This window comes from Diprion similis, chromosome 4, assembly GCF_021155765.1.
Source record: "Diprion similis isolate iyDipSimi1 chromosome 4, iyDipSimi1.1, whole genome shotgun sequence".
NCBI lineage: Eukaryota > Metazoa > Arthropoda > Insecta > Hymenoptera > Diprionidae > Diprion > Diprion similis.
In genome coordinates, this window is record NC_060108.1 from 8,584,710 (window position 1) to 8,605,671 (window position 20,962).

A 20,962-nucleotide genomic window follows, 5' to 3' on the forward strand; every position below is an offset into this window, starting at 1 on the left:
CTTGTAGTCATTTGTAAATTCAAAAATTAAGTTCTGAGCATTTTATTGTTTAAACAATTATTAGAAGAGATATCGGTCAAAAAGTCGATAAATAAATTGTAATAGTCGTGTAAGTCGTAAACGGTAAGTAATACAAAGAAAATTATTGTACAAGAAAAGTAGAAAATATAATTATCTACACGAAAGGTTTCTGCCATTTTTGGCCTAAAGTGCATTGTAACCGAGATATAGGGAGATAACTTTTTTTCAAGATGGCGGGTTAAGCAGCAGCGAAATTTGTAAGGATTTTGTTTATTTACATTCATTACGTGATACTAGACCTAATTAAAAAAAAAAAAACTCCTGTAATTTTATGCATTTCGGACAAGAGTAACGGGCGCCTCCATTAATTGTTCTAACACGGTGTTTGCAGAACGTTGCTTCCGTTTGCTCTACGTTAATCTGTTCTTAAAAATGTTTCGTTTTTTCAGTCAACGCCACTCACCTCATCCTCTGAATTTATCCGTATTTCACGTTCCCTTATATTTTGAGAGATGTTCACCCTCGGACGATTTTATTCTTCACACCCTAATAATCCTGAATCTCAGTAACGAATGCCAGACAAATAATCATTACAGAGGCAAAGCGAACGGTTTTTTTGCCAATTTAAAATTTCCAGACTTCTCCTGACATGGCAACACCCATTTTCAAGGTAATTACTATGTAGCGAAAAACTCTAATTAAGGGTAATTTTAGGTGCTGTGAATTACCCATTGTCATTGAGGAATGCTGGTACCTTTCCTTTTTTTTCTTTTGCCTTGTGTGGAAGAGTAATTTCTCAGAAATGTCTGAGTGACTGTATTTACAAACATCGTACTGTTGATTTGTAACAAACTTTTCGAATCTCAAAATTTTGTCTGTAACATTTCTTCACAAATTTGATAAGTTTAAAAAGTGGTTGCGAAGTTTTGCAACAAGGAGTTTAAGAATCCTGCTTTTCTACTCGAATTCACAAAAAATGTGTGAAGATTCCACTTTGGTATACGGGAATTTTTCTTTTGCTTTGCTTTTGTGAAGCAAAATGATTGAGTTTTTCATTGCAGATAATAACGTAATTTATAATTGAATTTCTTTCAACTACTCATTACAAGAGTAAGTAGCAATTAAAGTTTCCTCAATTACGATCTTTACAACATTTTTAGAGAAGATTTTCACATCCTCAGGTTGTTGACAAGAAAACGAAAGATCTTGTTGATATGTAGAAAATAATATTTGAAGAAATCAATAAATGTATGAATTGGTCGACTAATTTTCTTACTTTTATGAAGTGTTGTTAAGGCAATCTTATTGAAACATTCGTACCTCTCTTCGTTCAGTGCTGTACTACTGTTCTATAATTCTCAAAATGTACTATAATTTTTCAAATTCCATACGTATTCCTCAATAACTTATATTTTTTCAAAATTCTCGTAATGGTACGCTGTAGTTAAAAAAATTAACAGACAATATTTTGTTTCCAGAAAAACTGACTTATTAAGGGGTTACCCCACAGTGCGAGCAGCGAAACAGGTTAATTTTGAAACGTTAATTTTGGAGAAACTAACGATGCAATGAAAAATTAATTTTTTCTTTCAATATCCAACTCATGTATACGTTGAGGAGTGAGAAATGCTTATTGGGAAAAAACACAATTTAATTAAGTATATGTATCTGTTTGTGTTTATTGATGTTTTTCGTGCGCGGTCGATCGGTGTACATGATATCGCAAGTATTGGTGTTTTGGGACAAAAAAAATATGCTCATGAACTATATTGCATTAGCTTTCGGTTGATTATGCTTTTTTCCACGTCAGAGCTTCCACTTGAAGACTGAAGTATACGTTGCATTATTATCAACTATTAAACAATAAATACAATGAAAAAAATTATTCATCAGCTGAAAAGTAGTATTGAAGTCTAGTCAATGGTCTACAATTCGCAATGCAAAATTCTATATAAGCTGTTTCAACGTTGCATTCGTTTTATTAACAGGTAAGGAGCTTAACTTAAAAATTCGGCGGTCACACCAACGCCGCGTAAGTTGCCATCTTGAAAAATGCGTTCTATATTATATCACGAACATTGCTGATTTTAGGATAAAAACATAGAGACCTTTTTTATACATTGTTAGATTCCTTGTCTTTTGTATTTGCAATTTTTTTTCAGTTCAACCTACTGTTTTTTATCACAAGTTTGCTTCGTGCCACAAATCTTTTTTCCTCTGAAACTCCCTTGAAAATCGATGCACTAATCAAATTTCCTAACCATATTTTTTATTTATTATTAAATTTCCTACAAATTTTTTATACAACTTTTTTTTCACAGAACTAGTACTTTAAAAGTTATTAACAGTTGAACATAGTGCTATCTGAATGAATGCATGGAAATAGGCAAGGAACAAAAAAAAGTTAATATTTGTTGAATAAGTTGCTAATCTGCATCAATAAACAAACGGTCCCACGGTCGGAGCTATTTTTATTATTGACCATTATTAAATTTCAAGTAATTTTTTATTTGATCAAATATTAATATCATTGTAGAATCGATAAAAAATTAAACGTCATGAAATAGTGTTATAAAAAGTAAACCTATTGCTATCATAAGATTGAATTACATAGAAAAAATTATTCCAGCCTTACACGCTTGCAAGATGTTATATTCAACTGTTAATAACTTTTAAAGAATTAGTTCAGTGGAAAAAAGTTATATAGAAAATTTGTAGGAAATTTATTAATAAATAAAAAAGATAGTAGGGAATTGGATCAGTAATTCAGTACATCAATTTTTAAGGGAGTTTAAGAGAAAAAAAGAAGACTTGTGACACTAAGCAAACTGTAAATAAAAACACTGTAGGATTAACTAAAATAAAGTTAGAAATCCGGTGTGTTAGTAATAAACAACCTGTCGGGTTGATGGGATTCGGTCTATTGATCAGTTAGCTTTGAACAGTAATGTTATCGTATATATTTAAAAAAAATTTACTGCAAATATGCTTATGCAATGCATCTCATTAATTTTTAAAAAATCATTTGTTGTTGATTTGGTGAGTTGTGGTTTCGCCCCAGCACTCCCATACACTTGCACGCACCGATTTTCGGAAAATACATACTTATTGTAACGAAGTTGTGTTCACACCGCTAATACACCCTGGCGTGGCTGATGCTGATATAATATTCAGTTATAAAAAGTTTAACCATTTGTCTACAAATAAATACGGTTGCTGTGTCAGCCAATATCATTGTAGTTCCTGGTCTGTCAAAGCTGTAACAACCGTTCTCGTGAGTTAGAAAATCTTCTGAGTTATAAAATTACGTCAAGACAGTGTAAACAAGATGTTGATTCATTCTGTAATATTTTCAGTGAATTTATTAAAGTAAGAAGCAAAAAATTTTCCTTGCCAACAAATTTAAAGCTTTGTAAAGCTTATAAACGCTACTTTAACCGGCGAATTCGGAATCAAGATAAACAATGCTTACCTTACTTTGCCTATGTTAATTTAAAATTATATCTAAAATTAAAATCTAAAAAAGTTTCGAACATATTTATATTTTTGTAACTTGAATACTCAATAACTGTTATTATTATACGAAAAAACAAACAGAATTAACCCCAATTGATCTCCATTCTCATACGAGAATATGATGGTAGATTACATTTGGGGTTTAATACGAGAAAGTCCATACAAACAAAAAAAAATCACTAGAAATATTAATTTTCGAACTTGCTTTTTATTATTTTTCATTTGCGTGCTATTTCTTATCATTATTATTGATTTAAAAACACCCCGATGTTCGGTGAAAGTTTTTTTAATTGTAATTTAAAATAAAATTATGCAAAATTCAGTTATTTTCCTGAAAATTAGGAAAAATTGCTGTGGTTTCTACAAAAGTAAACTTTGACAAAAAAAATTATTTTTCCCTTTATTAGTAACTTAGAAGAAACCAAAATTTGACATTCATAAGTCAGGCCCAAAAATCGTGTCAACCGGTGTAATTGGTACATATCAAAAATTTTTTTTAGCTATCAAGTAAGGACAAAATATTGACAGGTAAATTGTACAAATTAAAGTTGCTTGTGCCATGTAATGAACGAAAATTCTTGTTTTTGAAACATTTTATTTAACTGCCTAGTGAAACAAGTATAGCTAAGATTTGTCAGTCTCAGTAAATAATCTTAGTTTATACAGTCTTCAATTCTAAGCACTTATTTATCAATTAATAATACATGTCGCATGCTCAGACCAACGTGGCAAGATCCTTGATATAATGTGTTATTTTGGGAATTCGCACAAACTTGGAAGTAAAAGATGCAGTACATGCAATTTTATGTTATTTTTTTCTGTGACAACATTTGTTCAAGATATTACAAATTGATTTCGGTTCTGTGACGCGTTTGAATAAATGAATGAAACGGAACGGTTAACAGCGGTGGCGCTCGATCATTTTTGACATGTTTATGAAGCTTGCCAATTTGTAATTATGTTACTGGTGGAGCACAAACTTCGAGCAAACATTACGAACATTGGAAGAAATATAATTGCCGATGTGAGAAAGTAAATAATGTAACATCAGCATTTGTGTGAACTGCGTTAAGTTTGTGTGAATTAATACCATTGTTATTATTTATTTTTTCCAAGACAATAGATTGCTAACGCAGATGAAATTGAGATCCGTCTGTCATGCTATTTCTTGTTCGTACAAAATAATCTCTCTATTTCTATAAAATGTTAAGAGGTGACCCGCGATATTAGAAGACACATAAAGTTAGTTTTTTACAATTCTTATATGTCAACCACATGTTATCAGGATAGAGAAAAAATTATATCTCAAAGTATTAAAAAGTTCTACATGATAATTATTTGTCCCGGGCTGTAACGGGAAATGTACTGTTTGTTCAATATCCGAGAGAACCACACTCAGGTAAGGAAATAGTACATTATGTAACGAGGGAATAAAGTCGACCTTTATTTCCGTGTTACAGATTGGACTTTATTTCCGACTCAACTCTGGCCACATCTATTAACACAAAAAGTGGGAATCACTCACGCACAGAAGCTGAGTATTCTATGTCGACCGCAGCGTGAGCGTGCGTTGCCCTTTTTGGGCAGTTTGTGTTTGCTGTTTTTGTTTTCCTTATTGGGGTTCAGTTGACCCCAACACCGACTTTACCGTACTTGAAGTAAGCGAATTTGAATCATGGTTGTGCAAGTAAAATATAAATGATGAAAAAATTTTGGTGTCTCATAGACCCCATGTATATATTGCATATATATTTTTTTTTTTTGTGTTCAAGAATTTCTCCAACATCTCGTTGCACAGCCTCCATCGTTTAATGCTTATACTAACATTAGAGTCTATTTTGCGAGTGGGTCCAGGGCCGTAGGCCGTAGGCCTGGTGAGGATGTGTGACTCTCCACCGGGGAGTTGGGGGGGGGGAGCCCCCCCGCATAAGAATATTTTTTTTTCATCATCATTATCATTATCGTCATCGTCATCTTCATCGTCATCGTTATTGTATTTTATCGTGTCATTATACTATCATATTTCCATTTTGCGGGAGAAAAGTGCCACTTTTTTCCCGCAAATGAGCGAAAAAAGTTAAGCGGGAAAAATATGCCACTTTTGTCCCGCTTTTCAGGTCAAAAAAGTTAACTTTATGGTTGAGTCGGGAATAAAGTATTGTTTTGCACATTGTACGAAATTGGTGAGAATACAAAGATTACATTGTGGGTAATTGAATGTGTCAGGTGTCGAACCAATTTTTTGTTGATTATAAGCGTTAGATGAGTAAAAATCGAATTCATGTTGTTGAAGTTTCGTGAGTTGTCGAAATGTGATGCGTGAAGCGTCGAACATCGAAGTGTGTACTGCTGAGTTCCTAGTCTAATAAAACATTTAACTAATTTTGCTTTTAATTTGTTTCTCCAATTTTACGCCAACATGCTTCGTAGATTACATTGCTGTTTGATGTACAGTTGGTTGATGCTACATTATAATATTCTATTGCATCGAATAATTGTCATTGATGAGTGGTGTACATTAAGTTCGACGAACGATAGTTAGTACGAAATACCGACTTTCATGCGTCGTCTCTTGTTGTAGAACCTACTACTGAATTCTGATATCTGAGAGTTACTCGAGTCCGTTGAGGTGCTGTTAAGATTGACCCGAAAATTTTGATGCACCTGCATGCATATCTATTGAGGTTCAGAGAAGTTTCATCAAGTGTGATGATCTGCTCATATCGCTAATTTGACACCGCCGTAAATTTAAAACAATTTTAGAGTTCAGAAAGAGACGAGAGCATAGATTGATAATAATATTGTCACAGTGCATATATTTCGGACAAATGTAGAAGTAAACTTGCATGTGCAACGCTGGTCGGTGAATAGACCTGAATCTTAATGTGAAATAATTTTCAATTCTAGAGAACTAGAGTTACTGAATTGCACTGAGGTTCTGTTATAATTACGTTGAAAATTTCCACACAATCGGATACATGTCGATTGAGGTCCAAAGAAGGTTGATAAGCGTGATGATCTGCTTATTTTATTAATTAAAACTGCTGCAAATCTGAAACAATTTGTGAGGTTAGAGAGATCACGAGAGTACAAAATCAGCGTGATCAATTTTATTTGCTTTAAATATCTAGTTTCCACTTGTAACTGTTGATGACTTGTATCGATTGGGTGAGATCAAATTTAAGTCTGTGATTAAACCAGTACAACGCCCTCGTATTACATTTTGACTACAATTATATGTTCATGAAGTTTGTTTCATATGGTAACAGGCGGTTTATTAGTAATAGTATTGTGCTCAGTGCATACCGCTTGCCGCTGGCAAGTCAATGGTGCTGATGGATAGGTAGATGAAATTAGTGATCGGCAAGTCACTGACAGTCGATTCGAGACAATTAGTGTAAATACACAGAGTGCCAATTTCCAAGTAGCTTCTCTTTTGTGGCGGGACGTAGTTATGCCGCAATGTCATGTTAGTGAGTTTAACATATCAACGGTTAGACAGAAATGGGGGGGGGGGGGGGGGTTATGAAATATAAAATACAATACGATCAGGGTCTTATTATGGACGTAGTTGAAACAAACAAATGATCATAGCTTATTATATGAGGCTAAAGCGAGTAATTTTATTGTAACTGAACATCAGGGATCAAAATTATTATTGCCCAATTTCAGAATGACTTTTCAAGAAGATGGTTCTTCAACGTAAGAGTATGTTTTGTTTATCATGGTTTACTGATTTCGGACATTCTCAAAAGTGCGAAGCAATGATTTTCCTCAAACATGCACCGTTACAGTAACGTTACTAATATCATCCTCACCTTATTATTGTGTTTGTAGATATTATATGAGGTTAGGTGATTCACAGTGAGACACAGCTGTCAGTTGCCTTCTCTTTGGAATGTCAGCTTGCCGAAATGTAACAATCAGGGCGTCAGGGTCACTTATGGCTTTAACGAATGCTTCTACTGCTATAAAATCTCTTCAAGTATCTCCATCGGGGATAGCCGTTCGCGCTAAACTTTCTATATCTTGGCCAGGTGTAGCCAAGTCTTCGTCTCGTCTTTGTCGTCTGTTTTGCAGCTGAGTTAAATAGAGCTTCTTTAAATGTTCATACCAAATCTTAATCTGAGAGCTAAGCTCAATTTGTTATAGTTTAACCTCTCAGAAGGAGAAAGAGTCGACAAAACTGAAACTGCGGGACCTCGTAAATTAACTGCTAAATTATTCGCTTTTGCAGTCGAGTCCCAATGATTATGGTTTGCTGCTGCTAAAAGTTGATTTTCAAAATCGGTCCAAGAAATTTGACCGTCAAAAGTTTAATTGGAGCAGAAGGCCTAGAAGTAAAGAAATATGACATTTCTCTAACAGGGTTTGGACTAACCTCGAAATGGCGTTCAGGACCGCTCAGAAAAGAGTCGTCAAGGTTAATCTGTGGGGCTACAGGACGAGAGGGAGGCACAGAAAAAGTGACTTCCTTTCGAATTTTAAGTCTAGTTACTGGAGATATTTCTGTATCTCTAAGAAAATGCACATACCTTGGTTTTGGGGAACCTGGTCCACTAACATAAGATCTGGCGAAAAGTCCGAGCTGTCGGGATAGGAGTCATTCTGGAAGTAGGTACCGGGGAAACTCTGGGAGCAGCGACCAATTCTCCAGACTCGTTGGTTTGGTTTGTAACCTGAAGAGCCGACACGGTGGACTGAAACAGCTCGAGGATCTGCGTTTTTGAGCGCGTCTGAGCGCGTCTGAGCTTCGCGGTCCAGTCTACGCTGTTCCTGTTGCTCCTGTAAAATTTTGAGCAGTTGTTGCTGCTGTTGGGCGGCAGTCTGCTATTGACGTTCCGCTGCTTCTAAGAGTTGCTGTTGGTGAAGAGCGGCAGCCTCTTGCTAGTGTTGAATGATCCTCAACAGATCAGCTTGGGAGACAGGGGTCTCAGAAGGGGTAGAAGTCAGCTTGGGGGCTCGCGGGGAATCTCTCAGAGGAGGATTGTCTCCGCAGCTTTCCCGGTGACGAGAACGAGTAACTCTGTTGCCACTCATTTTTAAAATCGCGAACAGAATTGCTTTGCGTAAGAAAGCTCAAATAAAATTACGCTTCTGACACCAGTGAAACGGACTCGCGTTTCATAAAACACTGAACCTGGGAAGCGTGGGGATTATTGTGCGAGCTGTTGAGAACTCTCAGTTTAAAAAATCGGACGCTGCCGAAGATGAATCAGAAGTCAAGGTGGAGACGGCTGCAGGAGTAGAGGAGAAAGGCAAACGCAAGGCAACGAGGCAAACGCCTCCCTGGCCTTGATAATACGCGTAGCACCTCTATAGTGACACAGGAAGAGACCCGTTTCACCAGCGGTTATGCGGTCACTCAGCTCCCACCTCAAGGTCCGGTACTCCTTCAGCTGCTTTGTCTAGTCAGGACAGATATAGATCATGTGACGGTAAGCTTCGGAGTTATTCATTAGTTGGGCAGAGCGAAGCGCCGTTGTGGCAACAGAGTCGGACCCTAATGTGACCTTAACGGGACGAGGCCTAGTCCCCGGTTTCCCGATCCTGGAAAACCGAAGACCATCCACCTGGACAGAGGGTACAATGTGCTGAAGCACTTCCGTGATGGACTCGAGATCTACAACACGCTGAGCCATCGGTGTAGCGGCCGTGGACTCGGCAAGGCCAAACAACAGGCAATTTGCAGTTCTAAATAGACTTTTCTCAAGCTCCGCTAGACAAAGTCTTTCACATTGGCATCGGTATCCACAGTTTATGAGACGCGCAGCAGACTTGGCTTTTCGTGGTCTTCGTGTCTTCTTTTTTGCCTGGCCAAGAGCAGGTTCACTCGTGTCAGAGGTCTCTTTAGGGCGTGCTTTCTCCCGTGCCCTGACTAGTTTTTTTTTTAAGCTCTTCTAGACTTACCGTCCAGGCATCAGTTGTGTCGTCCTCTTTCCTCTTCTTCTCATTTTTCGGCTGCATGGGACAAGAGGCAGCTTTTTTCCTCCCTTCTGCGGAAGAATCTCTGGAACGCTCTTATTTGATGTTCCTCTATCTGCGATTCCTGGTTTCTTTGGCATGGCTTAGCGGCCTTCCACGAGGTTCGTAGGTGCGTTATGACATCGAGCGATTCCTTCAGAGCAGTATGCCATTCGTGACATCCGCGCTAATGTGCTTTTGTCGTACAGTGGCTAGTTTGATCAATTTCCGAACCTCCCTGTACTTAGTTTTCCTTTACAGTTTTTTTTGCGCTAGCGATATGGTCCTCAATGGGTCAGCCTTACAGACCCGAGGTTCCAAGGCCGCCTACTCTCTGGGTGGTCATTCCCTCATCTTTTTCCCCTGCTTGGGGTGCTTGCCAAGGGACCTCCGTGGTTCGGGTTTATGGTGGCGTCCTCGCGAGTTTAGATTTCCTGGAAAAGGGATCCTGGGTACTCTTGACGTTTGGTTCCGAAGCAACCAGGTTGACCATCTACATGGAACTGCGATAGCTGGATGTCGAGGCCTGATTTTCCTTTCCCCCGCCGTTTCTCCTTGTTTCTGTCTATTTTTTTTCATGCAAGCGGCCTCCCCCAAAATCCACGAGGCCGGCGCCGGCCACCGGGGCTTTCACCCGATCGGCATCGATGGCGAGATTTTGGTCTACCCCGGGTGTCTTATATCGCCGGTACCCGTCATATCTGGCGAGCTTTCCCCTATCCAACACCTGGGGAGGCGCCAGATGCGGAACCAGCAGCCCGACAGTAGGATAATGATAGCGGTAGCGGTAATAATAATTACTGCCTACACTTACCATACCCGTTAGGGTATGTGCCCAAAAGTTACTTCCTGGCTAGTGCGGGGCATGGGAGGAGATGGATCAGTAGCCATCATTATGCGGCTCAATAAGATATTGATTTTTTAGACAAATCGCTCAAGTCGTTCATAGGGTAAAAATTATTTCATATTGTTTTTCATTTTTATCGAAAACCAATTAAGATTGACGTCTGTTACTCACAGAATCTTAGAATTTTTATGGTACCTACTTATGAAGCAAGTAAAGTGTAAATTTCAGAATCTTTCATTTAGCCGTTCCTGAGATTATCGTCAGAGTTTGTTGGGACAGACAGACAGACCGACAGACAGACATTTTTGTAAAATGCTGTTTTTCAGATATTAGCGATGCAAACGTTAAGATTCATTGAAAGTAGAAGAAGTTTATTCTCAACCGAAACCCATACTATTTCTAAATCAGCATATGCGACAAAGAGTAGAAAAAACAATTGCTATTCGTTATATGTATATTAGGGTGTGCCAAAAAATGACGATATTTTTTTTTCACTTTCACCCGAAAATATCAGAGAATATACCCAAACAAAAATTCTGTCGGAGGCGGAGCTCTTAATTTTAATTTTAAAAAGTCTTCCACAAAATTTGAAGTTTTGCCATTTAAATAACACGGGAACAAGGGCTTTTAATAGTATTTTTTCTTGCAAAGTATGAAGCAATTTTTTTTTGATAAAATGAAGGAATGGATCGGATTCAACACTAAAGTCTGCACAAAAAATGTATCGAGCCAAATTTTCATCGTCGATATTGAAGTTTCTACAGATCTTTAAAACTGAAAATTTTCAAATTTCACGTTTTTTGCATTTTCCAACTAAACTATTGCAGATAGAAAAAAAAAGTTAAAAAGCAATTTTGTAGCTTGTCTGACGGCTGAAACAAAAGTCTTATAAAAATTTTTCGTATCATCACAAACAACAATGTTACAGGCTCACACAGTACCATATATTGATTCAATATATTTCATAATATCGTTGAAAAATCATAGAAATAAGACTTTGCGGGCATGTAAATTTCAACTATTGATAATACCGAAAATCTCACCTATACAGTTTTGTTGCAAGTTTGATATACTGAGAATTCTGTACTGAAATTTTAGCTCATTGCTAAAAATAGTACTTTGTGAGCCTGTAACATTGTTGTTTGTGATGATATGAAAAATCCTTATAAGACTTTTGTGCCGTCAGACAAACTACAAAATTGCTTTCTAACTTTTTTTTTCTATCTGCAATAGTTTAGTTGGAAAATACAAAAAACGTGAAATCAAAAATTTTTCAGTTTTAAAGATCTGTAGAAACTTCAATATCGACGATGAAAATTTGGCTCGATACATTTTTTGTCCAGAATTTAGTGTTGAATATGATCCATTTCTTCATATTATCAAAAAAAAATTTCTTCATACTTTGCAGGAAGAAATACTATTAAAAGCCCTAGTTTCCGTGTTATTTAAATGGCAAAACTTCAAATTTCGTGGAAGACTTCTTCAAATTAAAATTAAGAGCTCCACCTCTGACAGAATTTGTGTTCGGGCATATTCTCTGATATTTTCGGGTGAGAGTGAAAAAAAAAATTATCGTCATTTTTTGGCACACCCTAATGTATATTCTATATAGTCTTCTAACAAGAGGACGGAAGTAAAAGATATTTGGCGCACTGCTCATTCAAATTTCCAGCCGTTTGAATTGAGTGTGTTTGTGCAGTCACAAACATGTGTAGCATGTGCATTAGACTGTATCAAAAAAATTGACTTTTTTTTTAAATATACTGAAAATATTGTTCAGGATACCGAAAAAAGGCGCCTGTTAAAATGGGAGCTCTCAATTTTGATACTAAGAAGGTCCTCATCGCGATTTTCTACTTTCCGTAAGAATAACATGGAAAACTGGTTCTTGCTCCTTGCGATTTTTACAACTAGATAACGACGCGTCGTACAGAAAATTCATAAACATGATTTGTAGGAAATTGAACGTTCTACAAAAGAGGTCTGTTGTCATTTTACGATAAATCTATTTTTTCAAAAGTTATTTGAGGTCAAACATCAACAAAGGACTTCAAATAACTTTTGAAGGAGTAGATTTATCGTAAAATGACAAAGAGACCTTTTTTAAAGAACGTTCAATTTCCTATAAAAACATATTTATGAATTTTCTGTACGACGCGTCGTTATCTAGTTATAAAAATCCCAAGGAGCAAGAACCATTTTTGCCATGTTATTCTTATGGAAAGTAGAAAATCGCGATGAGGCACTTCTTAGTATTAAAATTAAGAGCTCCCATTTTAACAGGCGCCTTTTTTCGGTATCCTGAACAACATTTTCAGTATATTATTCAAAAAAGAAAATGGTCAATTTTTTTGATACAGTCTAATGTGCATATACAGGTACTGCGCAACCACGTAATCGAAAAAAAAGCACAAGAGTATATTTACTTCTTACCTGTAATTACTGCCTTGACGCCGTCTTCTTTGTGGCCAGAGGTGGAAAGCTCCGTAGATTAACGGATTGACCAGGCTGTTGCTCATTCCGAACAAGAATATTCCACTTTGTAGGTCCTCGCTCAGCTATAAAACAAAAACGTTGTTCATATTTTAATTCCATTTGCAATTAATTTCTTCAAATGTGCAAGAATACGCTAATATTATAACAAAGTAGGGGCGATTCATTCCTATACTGCAAATCAACAACAATTATTTGGTTCGTCAAAAAACAAATAGAGAATATATTCATCGTAAGCATCGGTATACTAGTACTGTAAACGGCCAGTAGGCGGTTGAATAATTTGATAGTTGATCGGAACATTTCACTGCATAATCGACTCATGATATGTGCTTCACATGCATACAGAAATGATTATTATCAATATCAATAGTTAATCATACTAAGGCAGTCAGGATTTATGAAATCTCACTGATTTTAAACTTTCTGATCAAAATATTTTTTTGCTATAAGCTTCTCTCCGCGAATAGAGGCACTTGTATTACAAATTTTTTTAACTCACGCATACCTCGAAATGCAGATTTTTAAAGTCCCGATCGTCCAATATTAATCAATGTATGTAGGGGACGTCGAGGCGAGAAGTGGCAGGGGTAGGTTGTTACAACGGTTATTATTATTATTTAAACCTTCCCCCTGTTAACCCGTGGTGCCATGTTCTAATTTACTGTAGAAGTTTTACTTGAAAATACGTTACAGTGTGGAATATGGGAGACTGGGGCTAGAAGTAACAGGGGTAGGTAGTTGTTACGACGGTTATTATTTCTAAACTATAGAAGATGGTGCCATGAGTTAAGGGCAGGGGGGGGGGGTGTATTCAAACCGTACCATTTTTTAGTAAAACTTCTACAGTAAATAACTGTGTAGGCAAAAGGAGTACAGTTCACGCAGTCGCAGAAAAGTTTATCAGACCTCTAAAATATGTAGAAAAGCACTTGATATTTTCTGAATGTTTTCGTGTTTGCTTTTTTATTCTTTGTAAAAAAAGTTAAATATTATATTAAGAAACTCAGAAGAATCTCGTGCCAAGTACGTAAAAAAAAGAAGAATAAGAAACAGAAGAAAATAAAACAGACATAATTTTTTCACCGCGAAAGCAAGCCTCACATTTCACGACAGCTTGCGATATTCGAGAATTTTCTTTCGAATTTGGGTTTGAAGAGCCTTTATTTAAGTTTGATTGCATTGAAAGCGTGGCAATTAGGAACTTGGGACAAATTTACAACGACAGCTTGTGGCGATGTATTTAACTCTAAAAATTTAGACAGCTGCCAGCCACAACTGTCAAAATTTTCGGGGTTACGTTCATAACGGTTGGTAGCCCTGGCAAACAACTGCTCTCGTATTGTAGCGCGGGCACATTTAACTACAGCAGATGACTGACTATTATACCCACTGATCTCTATACAACGTACTTTACTTTACCCTCCGTTACCCCTTTACGTTTACAAACATAATTGTAAATAATAAAAATATCATTGTTATTATTATTATTATACTAACTGGATGGTTGCATGACTAGCGTCCTCGGCCTGAGTCGATAGAAGAAGACATCGATTAGAAATGGACATCAGCGCTTCACTAGTCTAAATGGAACTAATGAATCACGTTGCTCAACAGAACTGACAACACGTAAGCATTCCTACAGAAACAGGGTTTTATCGGTTTTGTGAAAAAAAAAAAAGAAAACACATTCGTCAGTGCATTTCTTGAAGTAAGTGCATGATGAAAAAAAGAAAAAAATCGTAATTTTGTTGATGAGGCGCGTGCATTTAAACTTTCCTACACTATGCCGTGTGATAAAATCTGATTTCAATAGACTATCACCCACATGATCCTGTGGCTTAACTCCGGGTATTGCAGCGCTAGTGTAGGTATTTGGGGATTCCAATCGCCACAAGCTGCCGTGTGCTGGAAGCATAAGAGCTAGCCATCCAGTTACTATAGAGATCAGTGATTCCACTGTTAGCAGTTCACTCTGCATATAGTGCATTTATACTTTTTTTAACAGATAAAATCGATTTGTCTGACATTTTTACCTCTTGTAGTGTGTACTGAGATTGAAAAGTTCACCAAAGTTGAACCTTGCAAAGTTCGTTTCGTTATAATCCTAAAAAAAATATGGAAAAATAAAGATGTTATGTGAAAAATTTCTACCTTTCCGAATACGTCATTCACTTCTGGATCATTTTACATGCGCCACCAAAATTTCTCTTACTTTCGACTTTTTCATGTGAAAGCTGAGATCTTTTCAGTAAGAAAGTTGAAATTTCAGAGGACGGCCCTAGGATTTTACATGAGCTACGTTCAATTGATAAAGGTCTGTTAATAATATGTAAACTCTGTTTAAAAACCTCAAATTAGTACGTGAGTCTTTGATTAAGAATTGTTATCCCTCCAAATTGGTTAAAAACATTTAGACTCGATTAATTCATAAATTTTACAATAAAATCTTGGATATCAATTCTGATAAACAAACAAGAATATCTAGCGTAAATTCCCTACACTAAAGGCCTATCGCACAAGATAAAAAGAATAATGAACAAAGAAAATATTAATGCTACTTATAAAATCACTAACACTATCAATAATCCTTTTTTTTCATTCAAAGCTAAAACGTCCACTCTGGATCAAACTAATATTGTTATTAAAATTGACTGTAATGAATGTGAAAAATATTACATTGCCCAATCCACCCAAGAATTTAAAAAACGTATAGTCAATCATAAATATGAATTGAAATCCAAGTATCCGGACAGGTCGGCTTTAGTTTATCATTTAATAATTGAAAGGCGCATATTCGACTTCGATTATCTCAGAATCATAAATAAAGAGAATCATTGGCACAGATTAGTTGATTGGGACTGATTAGATTGTCAAAGATCAATTGAAGAAATGATACATATTTCCAAGATCAAAATCATCACTTTTTTACCAATGTAATCACACGATTTAAATTGTCAGCCATCTTCAATATCGATAGGATAAATCACTTTCTCCTCAATCGCCATCACCAGAGCATCTTTAGCGCGAGGAATGTCATTAGAACTTACTTCAATGTCATTTGTCTTTTTCTGTATATAACTACAATGGATCTCGCATTATTTGTTTTGATATAAAAATGTAAATTCACCAAAATCAGGCATTATGTACTGTAACGTGACATTTTAGTGCTCGTTATAAATGGTTCTCTGAACCCTGGACGGGATCAAGAATAAGGATTTTGCGGTATCGATTAGCGGATTGTTTGAAAAAGATCGCTAGAACTGGAGTCATGCATCCGAGATTCTGAGATGGGACGCTGTAGCGAATAGTGAATGAGATATTACAAGTTTTTTGTTTCTTTTTGTTTTTCGAATTTCAACGGCATCAAGCAAGGAGTCGGTGATGATATTGAGAAAATTGAGCACTAACGGAATAGCGACGATTTAGAATAAAGGATGTCGAGGTCGCGGAGGTGAGCCAACGAAGATCCCTGCATCGCGGGAATTCAAGGCGGACGTGATTCGAGCTGATGGCCGGCGCACACTGGCGCAGAATCTCATATTTCCGGACATATTAGCAAAAGTTGACAAACGTCAGAAACCAAATATTCAAGCAATCTATATCATTAATAGTCAACATAAGTTCGAAAGTTTATGAAAATGGGTTTAACTTATTTTTTTTTGAAGGGTGTGTTGGTGAAGACTGAAAAAAAAAACAGCTTGTTTAAATTTTTTATCATTTAGTACCATTATTTTTCAAATCAATCTCTTGTGTGAAATTGTCAAGGACCATTACAAAATTTCGGTTTAACACAATATATTTCGAGTGAACTATCTGATTATGAGGACTTGAAGTTTCGCCACCAATTTGTATCAACTCCGTTCAAAATCAACATTTTTTCGGTCTGTAATGCTTTGGAAAGCGATGCCCGGTCCCGTTTAATTTTCAAGAGGCTTTCAAGAATTCTGTAAATTCTGTAGATATCCTAGTATCTTGGGGCTATTATTGACGAGTTCTCGGTCAAAATTTCCAAAAATCAAAATGTCGGATTTGAAATGGTGGACCGAGATTTCTCAATTCATAGTCGATACAGGTGAAACTATTTAGGTAGGAGTATCTGAGATCGCTGATTACGAATGTGTAGTCAAATTAAAAAAAAATTCCAAATGACGGATGCAATATGGGAGTTGAAGATTTTAAAAACGGCTTCATGTAGATGAAACTTTCTTTGCTTCACCTTATATTAATTCTCGTTCAATTTTTCGAAAATGAAAAATGATCAAAGTTCTGGTCTCCGAATCCCGACCATTTTGATTTATGGAAATTTTGTCACGGATTTGTAATCAGCAACTTCACAAACTCCCGAGTACCACCTCACGTGTCAATTGCATCATTTTTCGATGTTTTTCTGTGCCATTTTGCGTACACCATTTCAAATTTCAAGAATTGGATTTCAGATTCGTAATCAGCGACTCTATAGACCCCGGGTAGCATCTCACGTGGCACTTGGATCGTTTTTTGATTTTACTGTCTGCCGTTTTGTATGACCCATTTTAAAGTTTGTAAATTCAATTTCGGATTCGTAATCAGTGACTTCATAAACCATTGGATCTGAATTTTCAGTAACTTCATGCTGATTACAGTGAGATATTGGAATATCTCCGGAAATCTTGAATTCTCCGCCACTGTGCGGCGTGCCGCAGCCTCTCCTCGCTACCCGCCAAAGCTATCCACCAAAATTTGGGAAGGGCCGACTAGTGACGGGGGAGCTCACCACCGAACCATCATAGAGCTGCGTGGAGGACGAATTGCAATCTAGCGTTAAGATCTGCGTCGCGATGCTCTAGCAGGTGCGCATTAAGTTGCAAAATCTACGAAATCAATTACAGATCAATTGTTGCGTATTCTTGCATGTATCATATGACTTGTGTCTTTTTAGTTTTATAATTTGCGTAGAGCCTAAATTCTGCTGTGCAGGATCAAGTCACGGTACCGTGGTTTTTCAGAGCGACTTCTCATGTAGGTCGCGAATTGCTGAAATTGAGCGTTCGAATTAGCGAGTAGCGAATATTAGCATCTTGAGACAGTATTGAGTTCAGATGCGGTCAGGTTGCGTTGAGTTGGCGTTTGTGGTTTCTGGTTGAGTTTAAAACTGACATTGGAGTTTTCGCTGTATTAATTGAGTTAGTGGTTGCGCTGCGTATGTTGTATTTTGAGTTTGGATTACGTTTTGTTTCATATATTTTTGAGCACCGTGTAGATTTAGTGTGTTTAGGTTGAGTAAAGAATAATGTTCAACTTAGTTTAAGTTGTATAGTTTGTTAATGCCGTCTGTTCAGTGTGTAACGAATTTAATAAATTAGATAATTATGTGAAGATTATAAAATATGTTGTCTCAACTCAATAATGAACGCAGGAAAAGAAATGAATATAGACGAGCACATATATATGTATAAATAAAAGTACAAAGAAATATAAATAAAAGTATAAATAAATATAAATAAAAGAGACAGTCACAAAGTTACAGGCAATAGCCAAAATCTATAAAATATATTGTAAAGAAAAAAGATAAAAATATATATATACAAGTGGCTCCCCGAACCTTAGGCGGGACTCTAACAAGGGATTTCGCGACAAGAATGATTATCTAATTCGTAAAGAGCGCCAGGACAAGGGTCACGCATCCGAAACACTGAGAGGGGACCCTTTACAGGCTAGCGAATGGAGTATTACAGGGTCTTTTTGTTTAATTTTGTTTTGAGTATTTGCGACACCAACCAGGGAGATAGACGACGAATTCGAGAGTGTGGAACCGGCCGTAAAGAAAGACCTCAACGGAGGATACACCGCGAGCGAAGGGCTCACACGAGGCTACGGAGGGAGCGCCAACGCCGAGCTCTGCCGCGAGGGAAACCAAGGCGGACGAGATTCCCGCTGTTGGCCAGCGAACCGTAGCCTGCCTTCCTCGCGATACACCATCATGCCAACGATCGTGCTGCCTCTACGCCACTGACGAGGACTGAACACCGGAGAGTCCAACGACCAATCTGCGAGCCGCGACAGCGGAAACCGACGTTAGCGATAAGCCAGAATTTAAGAGACGCGTAATTCGATACCCAATAAGATTCGTCAAATTTCGGAAACGACAACGCCTCGGTTTGAATTTTTGGCTCGGTGTGACGGAGCAGGACACTTGCGTCCTGGTGCTGAATCTAGCGAAGGCTGCGAAAATTTTGTAAAAATAGTTTTTTGGGTTATTGAGAGAGTTGAGCGATTGATGTTAAAATTTTGGGATTCGCGGAAGACGGGACTATTGTCCAATTATCGTGACGGAGATTTTTCTGGTTTGGATTCATTGCGGTAAGCGCTATTGCTTCTTTGCGGACAAATTTCGAGAACGGTTTAGGTCGGCGCACCAGGTAACGATTGGCCATGTTGAATTGCGTCAAACAATACTCGAAATTCGTTTGCCGATTTCCTTGGTTGGTGGCCGGAGCTTGATTTTTATTTTGTTTGTTTTGCGATAACGTATCGAGTCAATTTTGGCTATTGTACATGTTGAGTGGAGTCATTCGTTTCGTTATTTGCGAGCAGCCCAAATTCCGCTGCACAGGGTCAAGTCGCGTTCGCGTGTTCAGAAAGTGTCACCTCTCGTGTAGGTCGCGTATCGCTAAGTGTGAGCGCTCTGTTTGGCTGGGTTATTATTTCTAGTTTCCTTGTTTGATTTGTTTCGGAAGATAGTGAAGTTTCGGATGCGTCGCGATTAATCGCTTCGATTTAAGTTGTTAAGTAAGAATTACTGTCAAGTACTTGTAGGGTATGTTGTGCGATTAGCGCGATAATTCTGTTAGGGTTTGGCGAATAGCGCCGATATTTATAATTAAGGGAAGGACGATCACGAGTAGCGTGTTCGTATCGTTGTCGATTTTCTGTATTTTGATTTTTGTTTTGTTGATCTCGTTGAGACGAGGAACGCGACTAGCGCACGTAAATTTAAGGTCTAGTTAAGATTTGATTTTCTTTCTATTTTGTTTGTGGAATCGCGGGAGGCGAATTGAGTATCTGTTTCTTTTTCCGTTTGTTTTGTATCGCTTCGAATTTTTTTTTTTTTTTTGAATATATTATTTTATTTTATTTTGTTAAATCCTGTATCGTGTCGAGTGTCCGTTCTTTCTCTCCGCAAAACTACCCACCCCCCTCTCCGCGGTACTGAGCCACCTGGCATAGAGAAGGATAGCCGAGGAATTGCGAAGGTAAAGATTCGAGGCGTGTTTATCACGCCAGGCGCCCAACAAAATTTCGCGATAGCTTTGGTGAGCTGCAGATTGCATCGCGGGTTGCCGAATCATTGTGCACCAGGTTAACTCTTGGGAACGTCTCCGGGTGAACAAGAGCAGCGAAAAACCTCGTCACAATATATATATATATATATATATATATGTAGCCCAACAGGGTCGTCGAAATGAATAGATAACTTAAATAAATATAGGCATAGAGAAGGATAGCCGAGGAATTGCGAAGGTAAAGATTCGAGGCGTGTTTATCACGCCAGGTGAACAACAAAATTTCGCGATAGCTTTGGTGAGCTGCAGATTGCATCGCGGGTTGCCGAATCATTGTGCACCAGGTTAACTCTTGGGAACGTCTCCGGGTGAACAAGAGCAGCGAAAAACCTCGTCACAATATATATATATATATATGTAGCCCAACAGGGTCGTCGAAATAAATAGATAACTTAAATAAATATTAAAAGCACAGCAGAATGAATATAGAAAAACTTGCTTGGCCAAGCCTAGATATGCTGTCTTACTACTATCACGTCTGTGGACCGACTGACTGATAGCGCGAATCTCAACGCCTCGCCAGTGCCGCACACATACACCTCAAAATCAGTGTCATGTATATGTGTGTATACCGGGACCATCTCTAGAAACTAAACAGGAACTGCGCCTGCGCGAATTTAAATCCGCCGTCCGTGCAGTCTGGCCACCCCGAGACCCTGCTGTCAAACTCTGTTTCTGTCGGGGATGTAGTTCACATGCATTTTTGAGGTTAGAATCTCAAGTCATTGAGATAGTCACTCGGGAAGACTTGGGAAGCATTTGTTATTGAAAATAGATTGTTCAAAGAACGGTCGGA

The 20,962-nt window shown here is 37.5% G+C and overlaps 1 protein-coding gene across 1 annotated transcript in view; it reads right to left on the bottom strand.

Moving 5' to 3' along the window:
* The window catches only part of LOC124405462 (gonadotropin-releasing hormone receptor), a 246,756-nt gene that overhangs the window by 9,029 nt on the left and 216,765 nt on the right, over positions 1 to 20,962 (bottom strand). Inside the window, exon 4 of the mRNA XM_046880356.1 lies at positions 12,782 to 12,906. Within this exon, the coding sequence (XP_046736312.1) occupies positions 12,782 to 12,906 (125 nt within the window). The remainder of the gene's footprint in view (positions 1 to 12,781; positions 12,907 to 20,962) is intronic.